We start from the raw sequence: 19974 nt of genomic DNA on the forward strand, positions 1-19974 counted from the left end.
ATGCTCCACCTTTAAAGCTGCTATAATTCAAGGGGTATTGAAAGCTCTAGGAATAGAATATCACTTACACTGTTTCTGGAAACCCCAATATTCAGAAAAAGTTGAAAAGGCTAATGACATTATTAAAAGACATCCATGTAAGCTAATTCAGGAAACACAAGACAGTTTAAAGCTTTACCTATAGCTTTAATGAGGGCTTGAACTGCCCCTAAGAAGAAGGGACTGTCCTAAAGCCTTAGAACTAACTATCTGAGTCAGCTTTCAGCTTTTCAACCTCCTCATCAATTGAAGGCTTCCCATGGTGGGTTTCTCCACTTCAAGGAAAGGACTTTCTTCAGCTCTGTGAATACCTTTACCAACAACAATCATATGTGACACCTCTTCTTGATCTGATGACATCTAGCAATCCTAAAATGGACTGATGTAACTATGGACATAATGTAACTTTTAATTTTGATTAGGTTTTAACTTGATTTAATGACTATTTTGCCTTACATCTGTAACTATATAACGGAGTTTGTTTCTAACCGTGTGAAGGCTTTTAGGTTACAAATGGTTTTCCAGGCTCCTACAAGTGTCATAGCCTCCTCCAACTATTACTTGGGGCCTCTGGATCAGAAACCCTCAATATGAGGTTTAGAAGAACATGTTGCCTCAACAATTTAGGGATGATGCCCTTCAACAGCAAGAAGTAGTTATGGAATGAGAACGATGCCCCTTTCCCTTTTCAACATAATTTTCCTAAAAGAAAAAGGGGAAATGAGAGCGTCAGTTCCTAGGCAGGTTGATAAGAAGTCCAGGGTCCTCAAGGAGAAAGAGTTCTGGGGCTCTTGAAGAGGAGATAGGGGTCTGGAATTCTCAAGGAGGAGGAAAGGGCAAACATCTTTTTTTTTTTCCTCTACATTCCTTAGTCTTAGTCACATTAAATGTTTTTTTCTTTAAGCCCGGAACTGATGATTACACAACAAATAACTCAGTTTGAACTCTGTACTAAGGATTATATAACAACATATCCTGCTTGAGGACAGTTTCTCCTCCTGAGAAACTTCTGGCTAATCCTGTTATCTTAAAATGTAAATTATGAGAGTGGATCTAGTAAGATCTTTACAACTTTGAGACATTCTTTGATTTATTGTAATAATTAATTAAAAAGTATATAACTCCCTTGCTAACACTAGTGAAGGGGGCACTCTCTGTCCCCCTTCTGATGTCTATGTCAGACGCTTTCTCTGTCCCTTTTTACACTTTAATAAAACTCTGCTATACAAAAAAAAAGCATCAGTTCTTCGGCACTCAGCTATATGGTCCAACTCTCACATTCATGCATGACTGCTGGAAAAACCATAGCTTTGACTATATGGACCATTGTTGGCAAAGTAATGTCTCTGCTTTTTAATATGCTGTGTAGGTTGATCATAGCTTTTCTTCCAAGGAGCAAGCATCTTTTAATCTCATAGCTTCAGTAACCATCTGCAGTGACTTTCGAGCCCAAGAAAATAAAGTCTGTCACTGTTTTCGTTCTCTCCCCATCTATTTCCCATTCAAGTACAATGCCAAGATAATAACAATCCTGGGTAGCAGATCAAGGTAGGGCTTGGAATCTTCCTAGCCCTCAGGAAATTGTTGTGTGTTTTTTTTTTTTTTACTTTTAAAAAAAATTTATTATTATTATTATTTTTACTTTACAATATTGTATTGGTTTTGCCATACATCAACATGCATCCACCACGGGTGTACACGTGTTCCCCATCCTGAACCCCCCTCCCACCTCCCTCCCCATACCATCTCTCTGGGTCATCCCAGTGCACCAGCCCCAAGCTTCCTGTATCCTGCATTGAACCTGGACTGGCGATTCGTTTATTATACGATTTCTGACTCTTTCTCTTGTCTTTGCCCCTCCTTAACGACTTTATCTCACTTTGCTCATCCATAAAATGAGTTGTTGTAAGGTTTAACTGGAATTATGCATGTAAAATGCTGAGGATGGTGCCTGGTACCAGAAAAGCCTTCACATTATGTTTGCCCTTCTCTACTGGCTTCCCTGGTGGCTCAGACACTAAAGCGTCTGCCCGCAATGCGGGAGACCCGGGTTCGATCCCTGGGTTGGGAAGATCCCGTGGAGAAGGGAATGGCAACCCACTCCAGTACTCTTGCCTGGAAAATTCCATGGACTGAGAGGCTCCTCAGAGCCTGGTAGGCTACGGTCCATGGGGTCGCAAAGAGTCAGACACGACTGAGCGACTTCACTTCACTTTACTGCTCCATTCCAGGGAGTCGTTTGAGGTGCTGGAGGAGGACATCCCGATCTGCCATCCTCCCAGCCCCCAAGCTGAACAGCGCACCAGGGAAGCTGATGGGAAAATACCGCGCAATGCATAAGGCCAACGGGGAGTGGTGGCCCTGGGGATGGACTCTTGGGGGCCCTGGGCGACCTTTCTGCCCTGGCGTCCACCCTCCGCAGATCTGAGCCGCAGACCTCCGGGCGGGAACGGGGGCGGTGCGCTCTAGCCCCGCCGGCGCGTAGGCGGGCGGGCGGGCGGGCGGGGCTCTGCGACCCGAAGCCCTGGGCCGCCAATATAGGCGCTCGGCGGAGGCGCTAGTGTGCGGGGGCAGCGCTGCAGGCGGGGGCCGAGATCCAGACACCGAAGCAGCTGGCACCCGGGTAGCCCGGAGAGGGGCGAGCAACATGAGCAGCAAATGCGACGTGGTCGTGGTGGGGGGCGGCATCTCAGGTCAGTGGCTGCTGCGCGCCCTCTTTCCCCCTCCCAGGGCTCCGACAAGTGGCCGCCCGGGGAGGCATGCGGGGCGGCCGTGCGGCGGCGTATCCCCCGGAGCCCCTAGACTCTCCGTGCGCCGGAGGGGATCTAGAGGGTCCCAAGCGTCGCACACGAAATCCTCCCTCAGGGGGAGAAGGATTTGGTGGCCCCCCCTCCCCTCCCCGGACAGGAGCTAGAGGATGTCTTTTGAAGGTCTGGGGCTAGACTTTGAACTTCTGCCCCGGACAGCTGCCAAGCCTGAGACTGCTGGAATTTTCAAAGCGCCGGGGGGCAGGGAGAGAGGGTGGTGGTGGTGAGAAAACGGGCAGGGGAGAGACTCTTACTAGGGGGTGGCATAAAGGTCAGTCGCTTGCCCCAAGCAAAGGTCAGTCCTTTTGCTCCAGCCCGACCTGGACACTCTACACCCTCACTCGGACCACGACGTGTTGTTATTCTGGAACCAGGAAAACGACCTTGAACAGCTTCCCGTTCAAAAAGAAGGGATTGGACCCTGGGGTATCGACCCTCCTGATCCCGATTCTTTCTGATTCCACGATTTCCATGGGTCTACCTGCGGCTGCAGGGCCTTCTTGTCAAATGCCTTCTTGTCGAATGTCTCCTCTCCTTCTGCCCCTTCTTCTCCTCGCCCCCACACTCAGTGCAGGGTGGCCAAAAAGCTTAGAAGGGATGGGGGACAGAAAGTACCCTCATAGACACGGGGAAGGGAGGTGGGACTGGGCCTCGAGAAACAGACGCCAGAAGATGGATGGGGTCAGCGGGGGAACCCACCTTCTGAAGAAAGTCAGCCAGATCCTATGGGGAGGGGTCAGTGGAATATGAAGTGATGCTTCCAGAACAGCCTGTCTCACAGACCCCTGAGAATGCTTTGGTCCAACCCCCAGGACCTCCTGGTACTTGAGCAATTACGAGGACACCTCCAAAATCCACCACTGTGTTGACTAAGACGTGCCCTAACCAGACGTCAGGAGCCGGCCTCCAACTTGCTTCCTGGGGGGCAGGCAGGGCAGAGGCGTTCAGATTCTCTTGTGGCAGGTAAAGAAAGCAAGGTGCTGGATGTTGGATGCCATGCCTCCATTCCAGCTTTCCTCACCTTTGAGTCAGATCTCAGGCTATCCCTTCTGTTTGCCGGGTCCCCCACCCCCTCCCCTAGCTCACCCATGCCAGGCTCTGTACACAGGGCTACAGATGCTTTAAGTACAACAGCATGCTGTGGTGGGCTCTGGCTATATAGATTCCATGTTCATTCAGTATTTTAGACATCATTTCTCCTAGAGGAACTCAGTGTGTGTCCGTGCGGCCTTGCACAGCACTCCCATCTTACGGAAGAGGAAACCTCTCTTTCTAGGCCTTCAAAGTCCTTTTCTTACCCAAACTATGTCTAACGTGTTCCAATTCTTCGTTTCCCCCTTTATTTTGTTTTTTTTTTTTTTGTTTGTTTGTTTTTTTTTTCTGATTCATTCTCTAAACCTTCACGCTCACTCAAATTATTCATGTAAGACTCGTACTGGAAGGATAGATAAGGGTTTAGTTATTTTTTACAGCAGTGGTGAATCTCTGCTTTTGACTCCCAAACTCTCCAAACAAGGGACTGGTGAGTAGATCTGCCTTTTCTCAAGAATGTCACATGGAATAGGCATTGTTCTAAAAACTGAGAAAGCAGGGTTCCAAGGCCTTACTTAAATGCTTTATCTGCTATGTGAGGATAACTCCAACTAGTCATAGCTAGATTACAAGATCATCTAAAAGGTAGGTGAAGCAATGTGTGTGAAAATGGCTTTGCAAAGTCTGATATATGTGTGACACAAGGGATTACAAGAGTTTTGCTCATTTATTCAAACAGTACACGTTAGGGCAGGCTGTGGTTGAGGATGCAAAACTAGATCACATTTTTCTTGTCCTGGAAGATTTTTCAGTCTAGGAAAAGAGATGAGGTATCCAGACAAAGACAATACAAGGTAGAAAGTGTTAGGTGCCACAAAAGAGGTCCATTCATTTGTTCATTATCCATTCATTCAAGGAACATTTGCTTCCTGTCCCACATCCTATCGAAAAGGGAAGGAAAGTTGAGTTAGTCAGAGCCATTGCCCCTGGGGTACTCACAAGCTAATGTGGGAGGCAGAGTTGTGAACGAGTGGTACTAATGACCTACGATATATGCCTTTTCCTAGGACCTCCTACTGAAAGTTATAGGAAAGGTGAATGTTGAACTCTAGGTGAATGTTGAACTCTGCCTGGGAATATCCAAGCAGACTTCACAGGGATGGTGAAGTAGATCTTAAAGAGTGGATATGAATTCACCAGGAGACTGGATGAAGAAAGTATCTGAAGCTAAAGAATAGCTTAAATCACAAATATGTGAGATATTCTCATGCTTAGGAAAGATAAGAACTTTAGCACAGGGACTTCCTTGGTGTTTCAATGGTTTAAGACTTGGCCTTCCAATGCAGGGGGTTGCAGATTCAATCCCTGGTCGGGGAGCCAAGATCCCACATGCCTCAAGGCAAAAAAACCCCAAAACATAAAACAGAAGCAATGTTGTAACAAATTCAATTAAGACTTTAAAAATGGTCCACAGGAAAAATTCTTTAAAAAAAAAAAAAAGAAAAAACTTCAGTGTGGAGAATTGAGGGGAACTTGTGGGAGACCAAGCTACAGAGGTGGGTTGGGATGAGTTGTAGGTAGCCTTGTATGTCATCACCCAAAGATTTAGCTCCCTGGTGGCTCAGATGGTACAGAATCCACCTACAATGCAGGAGACCCAGGTTCAATCCCTGGGTCAGGAAGATTCCCTGGAGATGGGAATGGCTTCCCACTCTAGTATTCTTACCTAGGAAATCTCATGGACAGAGGAGCCTGGCGGGCTACAGTCCATTTGGTCGCAAAGAGTTAGACATGACTGAGTGGCTAATTTTGGGGGCTTCCCAGGTAGTGCTGGTGGTAAAGAACCCACCTGCCAATGCAGGAGACATAAGAGATGTGGGTTCGATCCCTGGGTCAGGAAGATCTCCTGGAGGGGAGCATGGCAACCCACTCCAGCATTCTTGCCTGGAGAATCCCATGGACAGAGGATAGGGTCACAAAGAGTCAGACATGACTGAGTGACTTAGCACACATGCAGTCAATGAATAGCCACTAATGATTTTTCATTCACAAAGTGATATGTCGAGTGACAGGAATATGATCTACAAAAAGAGGAATGTGCAGAAGAGCAGGTTTGGGGAAAGATGGAGCATCTAGAATTGAAGGTGCTGATAGAACACCTAGGGAGAGATGTCTAGCAGCTGCAAGTGCAAAGAACAGGTTGGGCTGACAGATTTGTGTGACAGAGACGTATTAGTTGAGGCCCCTGAAGTCTGTGAAATGACCCAAACCAAGAGTGGGAGAGAAGAGAGGATGCCTAGGATGGAACTGGTTGAGGCAGTGCTCACCTTCTCCATTGGGAGGAAGATATTTCGGTCTTTATAGTTTGATGAGAGAGATGAGGAAACTGAGAAACTGAAAAACACTTGCTGCTGCTAAGTCGCTTCAGTCGTGTCTGACTCTGTGCGACCCCATAGACGGCAGCCAACCAGGCTCCCCCGTCCCTGGGATTCTCCAGGCAAGAACACTGGAGTGGGTTGCCGTTTCCTTCTCTAATATATGAAAGTGAAAAGTGAAAGGGAAGTCGCTCAGTCGTGTCCGACTCTTAGCGACCCCAAGGACTGCAGCCTACCAGGCTCCTCTGCCCATGGGATTTTCCAGGCAAGAGTACTGGAGTGGGTTGCCATTGCCTTCTCCGGAAAAAAACTTGGTTAATCTCAAATCTTAGCTCATATGTCATTTACTGGGGACAGCCTTCCCAAATCCCTCCAAATAGGTTGAGATGCCTTTGTTTAACTCTCCTCTGCCATCTTGTTCTTTTCCTTGAGTTTTTAATTGTTCACATTTTAGTGTCATTTCTTGTTCAATCACTTTCTCCTCCACTAGTCTGTAAGCCCCTGGAGCCCTGGGAAGTGTTTCTATGTCTCCTGGAGAACCCCCAAACTCCAGCTCCAGAGCTCTGCCTGGCCTAGTTAGCACTTAATAAATGTGTTAAATGAACAAACTTTAACATATTCCCCACAAAACAGCAGTTGATTGCATCTGAAATTCACATCCACTTACTCCTGACCCTTTTGCATGTCCTGCCAAATCTTATTGAGTAAGGGGAAAATGGTAAAATCAGAATTTTAGGATTGGTTGGTGACTGACGCAGTTAACTTTGTTAATTATTAAACTTGGGCCATTCTGGTAGTTCTCTGATAGTTTTCGAAGCTGTCAGCAAATTTTAATCACTCCCTTTGGCATAAGCAGAGACAGACTGGGGGTACGGATGGTTAATATATAACCTTTTTTTTAGTGTTTGAAAAATTCCAAGGCGACTGCAGAACAGCATTTTGTTTGGGGAAATGCGTGTGGCATACAAACACACACCTGCTGACATCTCTTTCACCCAAGGAGCGGGTCATCTCTGGGGACTTGGCAGAGTAATGGCATTTCCCACATGGAGCTGGACAACAGCATACGGCTTCTGTTCCGAGTCTCGATTTTAATGTTTGGTTTGGTAGAACCATGGAAACTATCTTTTGCAATTCTGGAATGGCTCTTGCTCAAGCCTCAAAATAAAAGCTAAAAAAGGGAAACTTGAAACAGAAAGGAGAATTTTTTTTCCAGGCTTGAGAGAAGTGATCTGGCCATCTGAGGGTGGCAGGCACTCGGCTAACAGCCTGGAAGAGTCAAAGTCAGTCTTCCAAGTGGTAATCAACACCTGGAAGGTGATCTGTCCAGCCAGAAGGGCCAGGGGGGCAAGCCTGCTGCAGGCTGGAGGGACTGGCCTAGGCAGGGTGCATCAGAGAGGGCCCACAGAGGATCATGAGTTGAGGGATGTGATAGGCAGATGAGGCCTGTGTGTTAATGGCAAAGCCCCCGCCTCACCTTTGATGAAGAAAGATGGAGAACTTCCTGGATGCCTATAAACCACCTGAATGTTCTAAGAAATAGTAACTGGATGGAAGTGCTTGGAAATGTGTGTATCCCAAAGATAGGCTATAAAGAGGCAGTATGCAATGTTAAAAGAGCATAGGTCAGACATCAAACAGACTCGTTATGAATTCCGTTTCCTATACTTAGCTATTGTGTCACCTTAAAATTTCCCTCACCTCTCTGTTCTTCAGCTGCCTTTTAAAATGAGATTCCCAGTGCCGTTATTGGCCGAGAGCTTGTTGCTAGGATTAGAAAGAACGCACATAAAGGACTGTACACAAGAGGCCATTATGGCGACAGGTTGTACTAAAAAGACAGCTTGTCTTTTTGGAAAAGACATCCTTTTTTTTTTAGCTTCTAGGGTTTTTTCATCTGTGGGAGCAGAAGCAGGCATCTCTGTAATCATGTCTTCCTCTTTACTGACCAGTCATTTTTCTCGCTGTGAGGCATTTATAAGGTGACTACAGGATCTGTACAGGCATCATTCTGACCTCATCCTGCCCCACCCCCATCCCTTCAGTCCCTCCAGTGAGGAGTCTGAGAACTCAGGCTTATCCTGGGCTTCAGAGCCACCAAACCCATTGTGTTCCTTATCAGAAGAAATTTTCAAAGCCCTCGATCTGTATTTCATCACTACCCCAGCCTGGCTGTTATTCCCTTTCTGATCTGGTCTTCATTTTAGCCACCTGACACCCATCTTAATTATAAGAAATAATAAATGGGATTATTATTTATCTCTTGAATAATATTAATTATGTAATAATAATAGAAGAGTCAGCATTTTGAGTGTTGCCTATATGTTAAATTGAGTAACAGTGAGATGATCTTAATATTAGCATCTCCAGGCACTGGATGAATTCAAACTCTTAGTGTAGAAATCTGTCCTGTGTTTAGAATTTCTGACATATTTATCTCTTAACTATATACAAAAAATAATTAGAATTTCAGACTTTTCTTTCAGTTTAGCTGCTACGTTTCTTACATCATCTGTGTTGGTAAATCATATACAAGCCAAGAAAGTAGGGCTGTGAAACACAGCCTTGTTATAAGACAATATTCCACGAGTGTGTGTGTGTGTGTGTGTGGGTACATATACATGCACAGCCACTAAGCCACTAGCCACCTCCTCCAGCTAAAGTTTGACAGTGGAGTTGGCCGCACACTGACACTTCACATCCACTAGTGGTTAGAGGCCATTTTGTCGGCCTGATTAACAATAATAGCAAGGTCTACTGTGTGTTTGCCAGATCCTAAGCCCCATTCCAAGCATTTTACATGCATTTTCTCCTTTACCCCTCTAGACCACTTTATGAAGTAGATACCTTTATTATCCTTACTCTCCAGATGAGAAAACTAAGTCATCAAAAGGTTACCAATTTTTCTTAAGGTGACATAGCTAGTGAGTGGTAAAACCACAATAAATGCCATGCTCTTAACCTCTGTACTCTACCACTGCTGATTTCTTCTGTTCCCAGTGAAAATGTCACTACAGGAACAGTTCCTTCCAGTCTGTAGCAATAATTTAGGATTTGTTTTGATATAATTTGTTCACATTGGAACAGTGGAAAAGACATATATATTGAGTAATGTGCATGATATGTATGTCATCAGTTTGAAAATCATTTGTTTTATAGCTCGTACACCTTGATATAAAAAAAAGGCTCAATCAAAAAATGGGCAGAAGAGCTAGATAGACATTTCTCCAAAGACAGGTGACCAACATGCTCATGAAAAGATGCTGAATATGCTGATTGTTAGAGGAATGCAAATCAAAACCACAATGAGTAGTTGATCTTACACCAGCCAGAATGCCCATCATTAAAAAGTCTACAAATAATAAATGCTGGAGAGGGTGTGGAGAAAAAGGAACCCTCCTACACTGTTGGTGGGAATGTAAATTGGTGCAGCCACTATGGAGAATAGTATGGAGGGTCCTTAAAAACTAAAAATAGAGTTGCCATATCATCCTGAAATCCAGCTCCTATACCCAGAAAAAACTCTAATTCAAAAAGATAAATGCACAACAATGTTCATAGCAGCACTATTTACAATAGCCAAGACATGGAAGTAACCTAAATGTCCATCAACAGATGAGTGAATTTAAGATGTGGTGTATATATATGGGCTCCCGTGATGGCTCAGCAGGTAAAGAATCCACCTGCCACTTCAGGAGATGTAAGAGACACGGGTTCAATCCCTGGGTCAGGAAGATCCCTTGGAAAAGGGCATGACAACCCACTCCAGTATTCTTGCCTGGAGAATCCCATGGACAGAGGCACCTGGAAGGCTACAGTCCATAGGGTCACAAGGAGTTGGACACAAGTGAAGCGACTGAGCACACACACGCATATTCAGCCATAAAAAAAGAATGAAAATGCCATTTGCAACAACATGGATGGACCTAGGGATTATCATACTAAGTGAAGTAAGTCAGACAGAGAAAGACAAATTTATGTGATATCACTTATATGTGGAATATAAAAAATGATACAAGTGAACTTATTTACAAAACAGAAACAGACTCACAGACATAGAAAATAAATTTATGGTTACCAAAGGGGATAGTGATGGGGGAGAGATAAATTAGTTGTTTGGGATTAACAGATACACACTACTATATATAAAGTAGATGAACAATAAAGACCTACTGTATAGCACAGGGAGCCATATTCAATATCTTGTAATTATCTATAATGAAAAAGAATCTGAAAAAGAATATGCATATATATACATATCTGAATCACTTTGATGTACACCTGAAACTAACACAGCATCGTACATTAAATATACTTCAACTTTAAAATGGTTAAGAGATAAAGAAAGGCAGAATATACAGATTTCTGGATTATCACTGGAAAAAAAATCTGCTTTTAAATGCAACCAATAGGGCAAAAGGAAAAGAAAAAAAGAATAAATCAGCTGCTTTGATGATTTCTACATTTTTGTCAATAAATATACAGATGGGATCTGACTCAAATTTTGAGATAATTTAGTTTCTAACTTATTTCTCTAATATTTTGGGCTTCAGTGGCATTTTCATGTTCTACTAACACAATAAAGTCAATAAAATGTTCCAGTATCAAGCATTTCTCCAGATATCAGTAATGACAACAAATGTTGCTATCACCGAATTCTAATGTTTGTACATTTCTTTATTCTTGTCAAGATTCAAAGTCTATGTACACATGCCCTTAACAGATGTACACTGAATTAGAACTTCTGCATTTTAAATACCATTTAGAATTAGGTAATATTGAATTATTACAGGTGGCGAGGTCATAGTATAATGTCACCCGAGACACCTGGGACAAATGAAATGTGTACAGTAGCATGTCACTCTGAATTGGAACTCACACTAACTTTAGTTTCATCTTTGGATTTGATGGCCATTATACATATAGTCTTAGCAGTGTTCCATGTGTGTGTCTATTACTGGATCTCACTTACTGTGTTTAAATGACCTGTTTAAGCATCCGTGAACGTTCACCTGATCATAGGCTGCTCAAAATCAAAGACTTCGTACAATGTATCTCCCTATCTCTGGTGTTTAGCAAAGAACCCAGCTCACCTTAGCCCCCAGAAATTGAATTAAATTGATAGAATCCCTTGATCAAGATTGTAGGTCTTCTTAGGCTTTGGGCTCAGAAAAGGTAAGCCTTACAACCAGAGATCTATTGGAAGGATGGGACTAACTTTTTACTTCCTGGAGGAAGCAGGATAACACAGAAGTTAACCCAGAGGGATGGTATGGGGAGGGAGGAGGGAGGAGGATTCAGGATGGGGAACACATGTATACCTGTGGTGGATTCATTTTGATATTTGGCAAAACTAATACAATTATGTAAAGTTTAAAAATAAAATAAAATTTAAAAAAAAAAAGCAAAAAAAAAAAAAAAAAAGAAGTTAAATGCAAAAACCCTAGGAGCCTAACATTTGGGTTCAGATCCTACCTGTGTCCCTAACTGTATAGCTTCGGTTAGTTACCTACTTCCTCAGCCTCCAGATATTCACTTATTAAGTAGAGTGATGTTTCTAGGGCTAACTTTTGGGATGCTCAGTCAGTGTTAACTCTGCTATTTTTACAAGTCAGCAGGCAAGGCTTAACTGAGGGGATCTTGGAAATGTACAAGATTGAATACACTTCTAGGTCCCCAAAACTGAGCCAAATGGAGAGGCCATGTTCAGGATGAGGGTTTTTGTTCCCATAACAAAATACTTTGGAAATTTCCTCATGTGAAAAGTACAGCATTTTCATTTTTCAAGGGCCCCAAGCTTCTTGAGCTTAGCTTTTTAGGGACGTCTCCAGTAGCTCAGCTGGTAAAGAATATGCCTGCAATGCAGGAGACCCTGGTTTGATTCCTGGGTCGGGAAGATCCCCTGGAGAAGGGATACACTACCCACTCCAGTATTTTGGGGCTTCCCCGGTGGCTCAGCTGGTAAAGAATCCACCTGCAATGTGGGAGACCTGGGTTTGATCCCTGGGTTGAGAAGATCCTATGGAGAAGGGAGTGGAGAAGGCAATGGCAACCCACTCCAGTACTCTTGCCTGGAAAATCCCGTGGACGGAGGAGCTTGGTAGGCTACAGTCTATGGGGTCTCTAAGAGTTGGACACAACTGAGCGACTTCACTTTCACTTTTCACTTTCATGCATTGGAGAAGGAAATGGCAACCCACTCCAGTATTCTTGCCTGGAGAATCCCAGGGACAGAGGAGCCTGGTGTGCTGCTGTCTATGGGGTTGCACAGAGTTGGACACGACTGAAGCCACTTAGCCACCGCCTGGAGAAGGGAATGGCTACCCACTCCAGTATTCTGGCCTGGAGAATTCCATGGACTATTCCATGGGGTCACAAAGAGTTGGACAAGACTGAGTGACTTTCACTGACTAGAAGTCAGTAATTCCCTTGATAATGGTATAAATTTTTTCCTGACTTTGACCATCCAAATCCCATAAATTTCTTCTGAGCTAAAAACATGTTCTAAGGAATTCCCTGGTGGTCCAGTGGTTAGGACTCTGCTTTCGCTTCAGAAGGGCATGGCTCCAATCCCTGGTAGGGGAACAGAAATCCTGAATGCCATGTGGTGCAGAAAAAAGAGTTTGTTTGCTCTAATAGAGTCATTGATGACTGAAGATGGAAATATCTTTAGTTTTATCTACTAGTGACAGCACCTGGTTTTCCAGTGAATAAAGTCCCTGTTCTGGAGGATGAACCCTCAGCTTTAGGAGAAAGGGCAGTTGGAACAAGAACCTGACCAAATGATGCTATGTGGAAGATAAAAATGACTAACATTTTGAATGCACTGTTTTTACTTTCAAGTTTACAAAACGGATCCATGTTCAGTCTCCTCAGTTAACTCAGTAAACCAAGTACTACAGAAAATGAAGATCTGTAAGCCATGATCTCAAGTCGTCATCTGTCAGTTTACTTAAGGGAGGTACAGAAAGTCTTCTGTAAGACCAAGTTCCTACCCTCAGAAAACTTAAAATGCAATTGCAGACACAAGACCAGCACATACAGGCAATAAGAAATGTCTAGAAATGATAAATAATTGAGTTCTGTACTGTGGGACCCAAGTAAATCACAGAAGACCCCAGGAGTTGGAGAAGTTCTTCTTCAGATCAGATCAGATCAGTCGCTCAGTCATGTCCGACTCTTTGCGACCCCATGAATCACAGCACGCCAGCCTCCCTGTCCATCACCAATTCCCGGAGTTCACTCAGACTCACAGCCATCGAGTCAGTGATGCCATCCAGCCATCTCATCCTCTGTCGTCCCCTTCTCCTCCTGCCCCCAATCCCTCCCAGCATCAGGGTCTTTTCCAATGAGTCAACTCTTCATTGGCCAAAGTGGTGGCCAAAGTACTGGAGTTTCAGCTTTAGCATCATTCCTTCCAAAGAAATCTCAGGGCTGATCTCCTTCAGAATGGACTGGTTGGATCTCCTTGCAGTCCAAGGGACTCTCAAGAGTCTTCTCCAACACCACAGTTCAAAAGCATCAATTCTTTGGCGCTCAGCCTTCTTCACAGTCCAACTCTCACATCCATACATGACCACAGGAAAAACCATAGCCTTGACTAGATGAACCTTTGTTGGCAAAGTAATGTCTCTGCTTTTGCATATGCTATCTAGGTCGGTCATAACTTTCCTTCCAGGGAGTAAGCGTCTTTTAATTTCATGGCTGCAGTCACCATCTGTAGTGATTTTGGAGCCCAGAAAAATAAAGTCTGACACTGTTTCCACTGTTTCCCCATCTATTTCCCATGAAGTGATGGGACTGGATGCCATGATCTTCGTTTTCTGAATGTTGAGCTTTAAGCCAACTTTTTCACTCTCCACTTTCACTTTCATCAAGAGGCTTTTGAATTCCTCTTCACTTTCTGCCATAAGGGTGGTGTCATCTGCATATCTGAGGTTATTGATATTTCTCCCAGCAATCTTGATTCCAGCTTGTGTTTCTTCCAGCCCAGCGTTTCTCATGATGTACTCTGCATTTAAGTTAAATAAACAGGGTGACAATATACAGCGTTGACAAACTCCTTTTCCTATTTGGAACCAGTCTGTTGTTCCATGTCCAGTTCTAACTGTTGCTTCCTGACCTGCATACAAATTTCTCAAGAGGCAGTTCTTCTTAGAAGTGTGAAATTGGAACAGTTCCTGAAGAACAGTCAAGGTTTGGGGTTGGTAGAGAAGGAGAGGCTTTAAAGATGGGAGGAATAATATAAATCATAAGGCTATAGGCTCCAGTTTACAGGTGATATTTTTATTTATAGGAAGGTAAAAAGTGTAATAAGTCTAAGATAGTACTAGGGAGATATGGGCAATAAATTTGGAAGGAGGAAGGCAGGATCAAGCAATGAAATGTTGAAGAGCAAAGTGAGTTTGTTACGTTTTTCAGTGGTTTGGAACTAAGGAAGCATTGACAGTTTTTGCCAAAAAGATAAGATGGGCAGTTGTGAAAGAGGGCACCCCTAGAGCCAAAGAAACCAAGAGATGGGTAGTAATTCAGGAATAGGTTGAGAGGTGATTAGTTGATTATAATGAATTGAGTTATCCTGAAGCTCAAAGTAGATTGCAAGAGAAAGTGGGGGGAGGCAAGAATGGGAAGAAGTTCTTCTGTTTTACTGAGAAAACACCTAGAAAAGAGGTATCACAAAAATTAATTAGTATTTTCCCCCTGAAGTTTCATAGTTGAAATGGAAGGACTTGATTGTACTTAAAATTTTCCTTTTTTGAAAAAATAAGATCAAAGAGATTTTCTCCCTAAGGGTTGTGACCCAGCTTACTAAATGACAAACACACATCTTGAGCAATTTCAAACACAAAGTGAATCCTATTCTGTTCATCCTATTCTGTTCAGAATAGTTCATCCTATTTCAAGCAATTTCAAACACAAAGTGAATCCTATTATGTTCATCCTATTCTGTTCAGAATAGTTCATCCTATTCTGTAATGTAAGAGTTTTCATTGAAACCTGTTGTTTTGTGAGAGGACAAAATCAGAAAGCAAGGTCAAAGTTTGACCTTTCAAATGTTAGTTATGTTACCAGAGTCTCTATTTAATGGCATCTTAAATGTCATATTCTGGTTAATTTCCATTTTAAGTCAGAAGTTTACATTCTTCATCTTATGTTAGTCATCTCTTACCTGGCTCATTTTTCACTCTGGACTCATCATCAGCTTCAACATTTAATCTAAAAAAATGATGCAAATGAACATATTTATTAAGCAGAAGCAGACTCCCAAACTTAAAGAAGGAAACTAGTGGCGTTAGTGATGAAGAATCTGCCTGCCAATGCAGGAGACACAAGAGAAATAGGTTTGATCCCTGGGTTGGGAAGATTCCCTGGAGTTGGAAATGGCAACTCACTCCAGTAATATTCCATAGACAGAGGAGCCTGGTGGGCTACAGTCCTTGGGACCACAAAAAGTTGGACACGACTGAGCTATTAAGGGGAGAAGGCTGGGGAAAAGGATAGTTAGGGAGTTTAGGATTGACATGTACATACTGCTTTTAGTATATATAATGATTTGTATGTTCATTCATTTTGAGAAGCATCCATTTGCACCTTGTACCTCAAGCAGTCTTAAAAACTTGTTATAAACTTAAAAAAAAAAAAAACACATTTGTCAGAATTGCACAATGCTGAAAGTGTCCTTCTAGGTCCTTAGTTTTATTTGCTCTCCTTCCAACCTAAATAACACCCCCCCTTTTTAATTTATCTCACAGACATTTCCAATGATTCGTTTATAGTGAATTTGGAATACTGACCTCATCTTTTGTATTTTTTAATTCCTGTGATCCCAGTCCTGTTTCTGTCTTAAATTGTGTCTTTATAATCATGTTTAATTCTATCTCACTTTTTTGGGTTGTTTTCCAGTTTTTTACATTAAAGCAACAAATTCTTTGGAAAAAGTTTGTTATCCAACACGGCCCCCTTTCAGATAACTTCGGGTAAAGAGTTAATAATCAAATTAATAACCAAAGTTCCCTCAGAAATTTTTAGGAAGACGAGCCACTGATGTAAATGAAAGATGAAATCACATTCGTTCTTGGTTATTTACAGCTTAAGGAGTTTTTTTTGGAGAGGTAGGAATGTTTTTTAATAATGTGAATTGAGGAATAATACATACTTACTGTGAAAATGTGTAAATTACAGAAAGGAGCAGAAAGAAAACAAAAATAGTCTATAATTGATTCCTACAAAAAAAGCCACTGTTACAATTGTCACCTGTATTTCCTATTTGTAAACCATCTACTGGATTTGCCATACTCACTGGTAGTCCCTTTAACATAAATAGCAACATATTATGAATGTTTAACCATGTCTTAAGTTCTCTTCTATACAATATTAATAACTTTATATTACTTCATCTGATTGTATTTATTTACCAATCTTCTATTGCTGAACATTTGTATTGTTTCCAAATTTCTATTTTAAATGAAGCTATTGTGAATGTCCTTGTACCTAAACCTTTGTGCATAATTATGATTACTTCTTTAGGAAAGTCCTAGACATAAGTGTTGGGAATCATTTTAAGGCATTTCGTAATGATCACGAAATTGTTACTCCAAGAAAGTTTTGTCAATTTAAGGTAGAATTTTAATAATGGGTTTCTTAGTTACTTCTCTAGGAAGCCAGTATTTTTTCATCTTTGACACAACACAAAGAAAACCAGGGATCTTCACCAGTTCAGAGTTGTAATTTAATGAAGTTGTAGGTACTAGTTTCTGTAAATGTTCTTTAGTTTTATAAAATTTCAGTAGTGGCATTCTTGCTCTCTTGCTCTTTTTGCTCTCTATAACATGCAGGCAAACCACTTTTGCAATTAATGCTTTATGCCTACCACTGTTTACTAGGTATTTATATATTATACAGTGCTTTAAAAATTTTTGAATATCATTATCCTGTGCTTCTAGAAGTTTGATATCATTAATTAGATCATTCTATGTGTTTCAGCCGGCGAAGGCAATGGCAACCCACTCCAGTACTCTTGCCTGGAAAATCCCATGGACGGAGGAGCCCGGTAGGCTGCAGTCCATGGGGTCGCAAAGAGTCGGATACGACTGAGCGACTTCACTTTCACTTTTCACTTTCATGCATTGGAGAAGGAAATGGCAACCCACTCCAGTGTTCTTGCCTGGAGAATCCCAGGGACGGGGGAGCCTTGTGGGCTGCCGTCCATTGGGTCGCACAGAATCGGACACGACTGAAGCGACTTAGCTGCAGCAGCAGCATGTGTTTCAGCACAGAAAAGAAAAAAGAATAGTCCTGCGGAAAACCATTTTCTATGATTATTTTTGCCCATCTAGATAAGAAATGAATATTGCCTGTGTCCAGGGTCTATTGTAAAAGCTGATCAAACAGCTGTTTCATGTTTTACATTTTAATTTCCTCTCCAGTTTGCATTCAAATCCCATGATAGATTTTGGTTTGTTTAGGAGTCCTGTAAGATACAGTTGGCTGTTTCAGAGTAGCCCTTTTATGCTATGCCTGTTAAAATTAAATAGCCCTTGTTAAGTAGTGATGATAAGCACCCATAAACGCATACACTCAGATGAGTTATCCTCATTTCATCAAGCATGTTTTATTTTATCATTTCTGCAGAGGAGAAAAAAGTCAAGTTTGTTCATTCGTTGATTCATCCATTCATCCAATAAACCCTTATCAAGGGCCCTATTTACCAAGCATGGGGCTAGACATGAGAATATACAGATGGGTAATCCATGTTTCCTTCTTTGAAGGGTACACCAAGCAGAGGGAGGCACATTCAGCTACATACAGGTGAATTCTCTGAGCGGTGGTGGGTGCTGAGAAAGATAAATTCATCTGGTTCAGGTGATACAGAAGAGAGGAATATGGCAGCTTCACCTCGGGGCCTCAGAGGACCCGAAGGAGGACTTGGTGATAGGATTTATTGGAGAGATAGTTAGCCAATTCAAATATTCTTCCATCAAACAGAGTGTTATGTGCTTGACATTTAAATCTACGTTGGTATCTACCTCTATTCTTCCCTTAATCTACAACCATTTTATGCAGCTCCCTGTAGGATTTCTCACAAGGAATCAGAGATGCTGAAAGTGATGAACAAGAGAGAAAGTGACACTGTGAGGGAACTGTTGATAGGATTTGAGTGGAAAGGTTAATAGACTGAGGATCTTGGGTTAAAGGGCATTCATATTAGATGGATTTGAACAAGTGAACTAGAAAGATAGAAGATCATGATTGCAAGGGAGAGTGCTATAGTGTTTTGACAGACAACCTTTTGATTGTACTTCTTGGAAATGACCATTAATAGCATTTACATGAGCTGCAACATTTTGAATCAGCATATCCAGAGATGGGATTCTCTGTGTGATTCAACAAATGGTTTAAAGGCAAGAAAAATAAATGCCTTAAAAAAAGTAATTAATCTGCTATTTTACAGTTGGGCAGAGGAAACAACTAGTCATTTAGTCTAAGTTTAGGGATGTCTGGAAGGCCCCTCTGCTGGACTGAGAAACGCAGGAATCTTGAAGATGATTGGAAAAGCATAGAAAAAGGCAAGGGCTATATATAATGCAGCATTATGTAAAGTCCAGTAGGGACACCACATTGTCCCATTCCATGGCAAAACAGAGGAGAGAGAAAGAGAAAGTCCATCCTTCCCATGCCCCACCAGATCAAACGTTGTAGAGCTAGACTATTAGTATTATAATGACATTGACAATTGGAGGATTATGTTCTCTGATTAAAAAGATGAAGCCTATGACTTACGCAAACGTCTGTAAAAGGAAATTGTGGTCTAGTTTTTAATCCTGTGATTCAGCCTCTTCTGTTTACAATCTATCAAAAAATCTTGGCTGGCAACATGCCAATCTGTCTCCATCCATCTGCTGCTAGTCTTAGATTGGGAAAACATTAAGTAAGAGCCTTTTTCACTCTCCTCTTTCACTTTCATCAAGAGGCTTTTTAGTTCCTCTTCACTTTCTGCCATAAGAGTGGTGTCATCTGCATATCTGAAATTATTGATATTTCTCCCAGCAATCTTGATTCCAGCTTGTGCTTCATCCAGTCCAGCATTTCGCATGATGTAGTCTGCATATAAGTTAAATAAGCAAGGTGACAATACACAGCCTTGAATTACTCCTTTCCCGATTTGGAACCAGTCTGTTGTTCTATGTCCAATTCTAACTGTTGTTTCCTGACCTGTGTACAGATTTCTCAGGAGGCAGGTAAGGTGGTCTGGTATTCCCATCTCTTGAAGAATTTCCCACAGTTTCTTGTGAGCCACACAGTCAAAGGTTTTGGGGTAGTCAATAAAACAGAAGTAGATGTTTTTCTGGAACTCTCTTGCCTTTTCAATGATCCAATAGATGTTGGCAATTTGATCACTGGTTTGTCTGACTTTTCTAAATCCACCTTGAACATCTAAAAGTTCACGGCTCACGTACTGTTGAAGCCTGACTTGAAGAATTTTGAGCATTATGTTGCTAATGTGTGAGATGAGTGCAATTGTGCAGTAGTTTGAGCATTCTTTGGCATTGTCTTTCTTTGGGATTGGAATGAAAACTGACCTTTTCCAGGCCTGTAGTCACTGCTGAGTTTTCCAAATTTGCTGACATATTGAGCACAGCACTTTCAGAGCATCATCTTTTAGGATTTGAAATAGCTCAACTGGAATTCCATCACCACCACTAGCTTTGTTCGTAGTGATG

The 19974-nt window shown here is 42.2% G+C and overlaps 1 protein-coding gene across 1 annotated transcript in view; it reads left to right on the forward strand.

Annotated features, from left to right (window-relative positions):
* Positions 1-2547: 2547 nt before the first annotated feature.
* The window catches only part of MAOB (monoamine oxidase B), a 121557-nt gene continuing 104130 nt past the window's right edge, over positions 2548-19974 (forward strand). The window contains exon 1 of the mRNA XM_061410384.1: positions 2548-2732. Coding sequence (XP_061266368.1) covers positions 2687-2732 — 46 coding nt within the window. The 5' untranslated portion in view covers positions 2548-2686. The remainder of the gene's footprint in view (positions 2733-19974) is intronic.

This window comes from Bos javanicus, chromosome X (genome assembly GCF_032452875.1).
Source record: "Bos javanicus breed banteng chromosome X, ARS-OSU_banteng_1.0, whole genome shotgun sequence".
Lineage (NCBI taxonomy): Eukaryota > Metazoa > Chordata > Mammalia > Artiodactyla > Bovidae > Bos > Bos javanicus.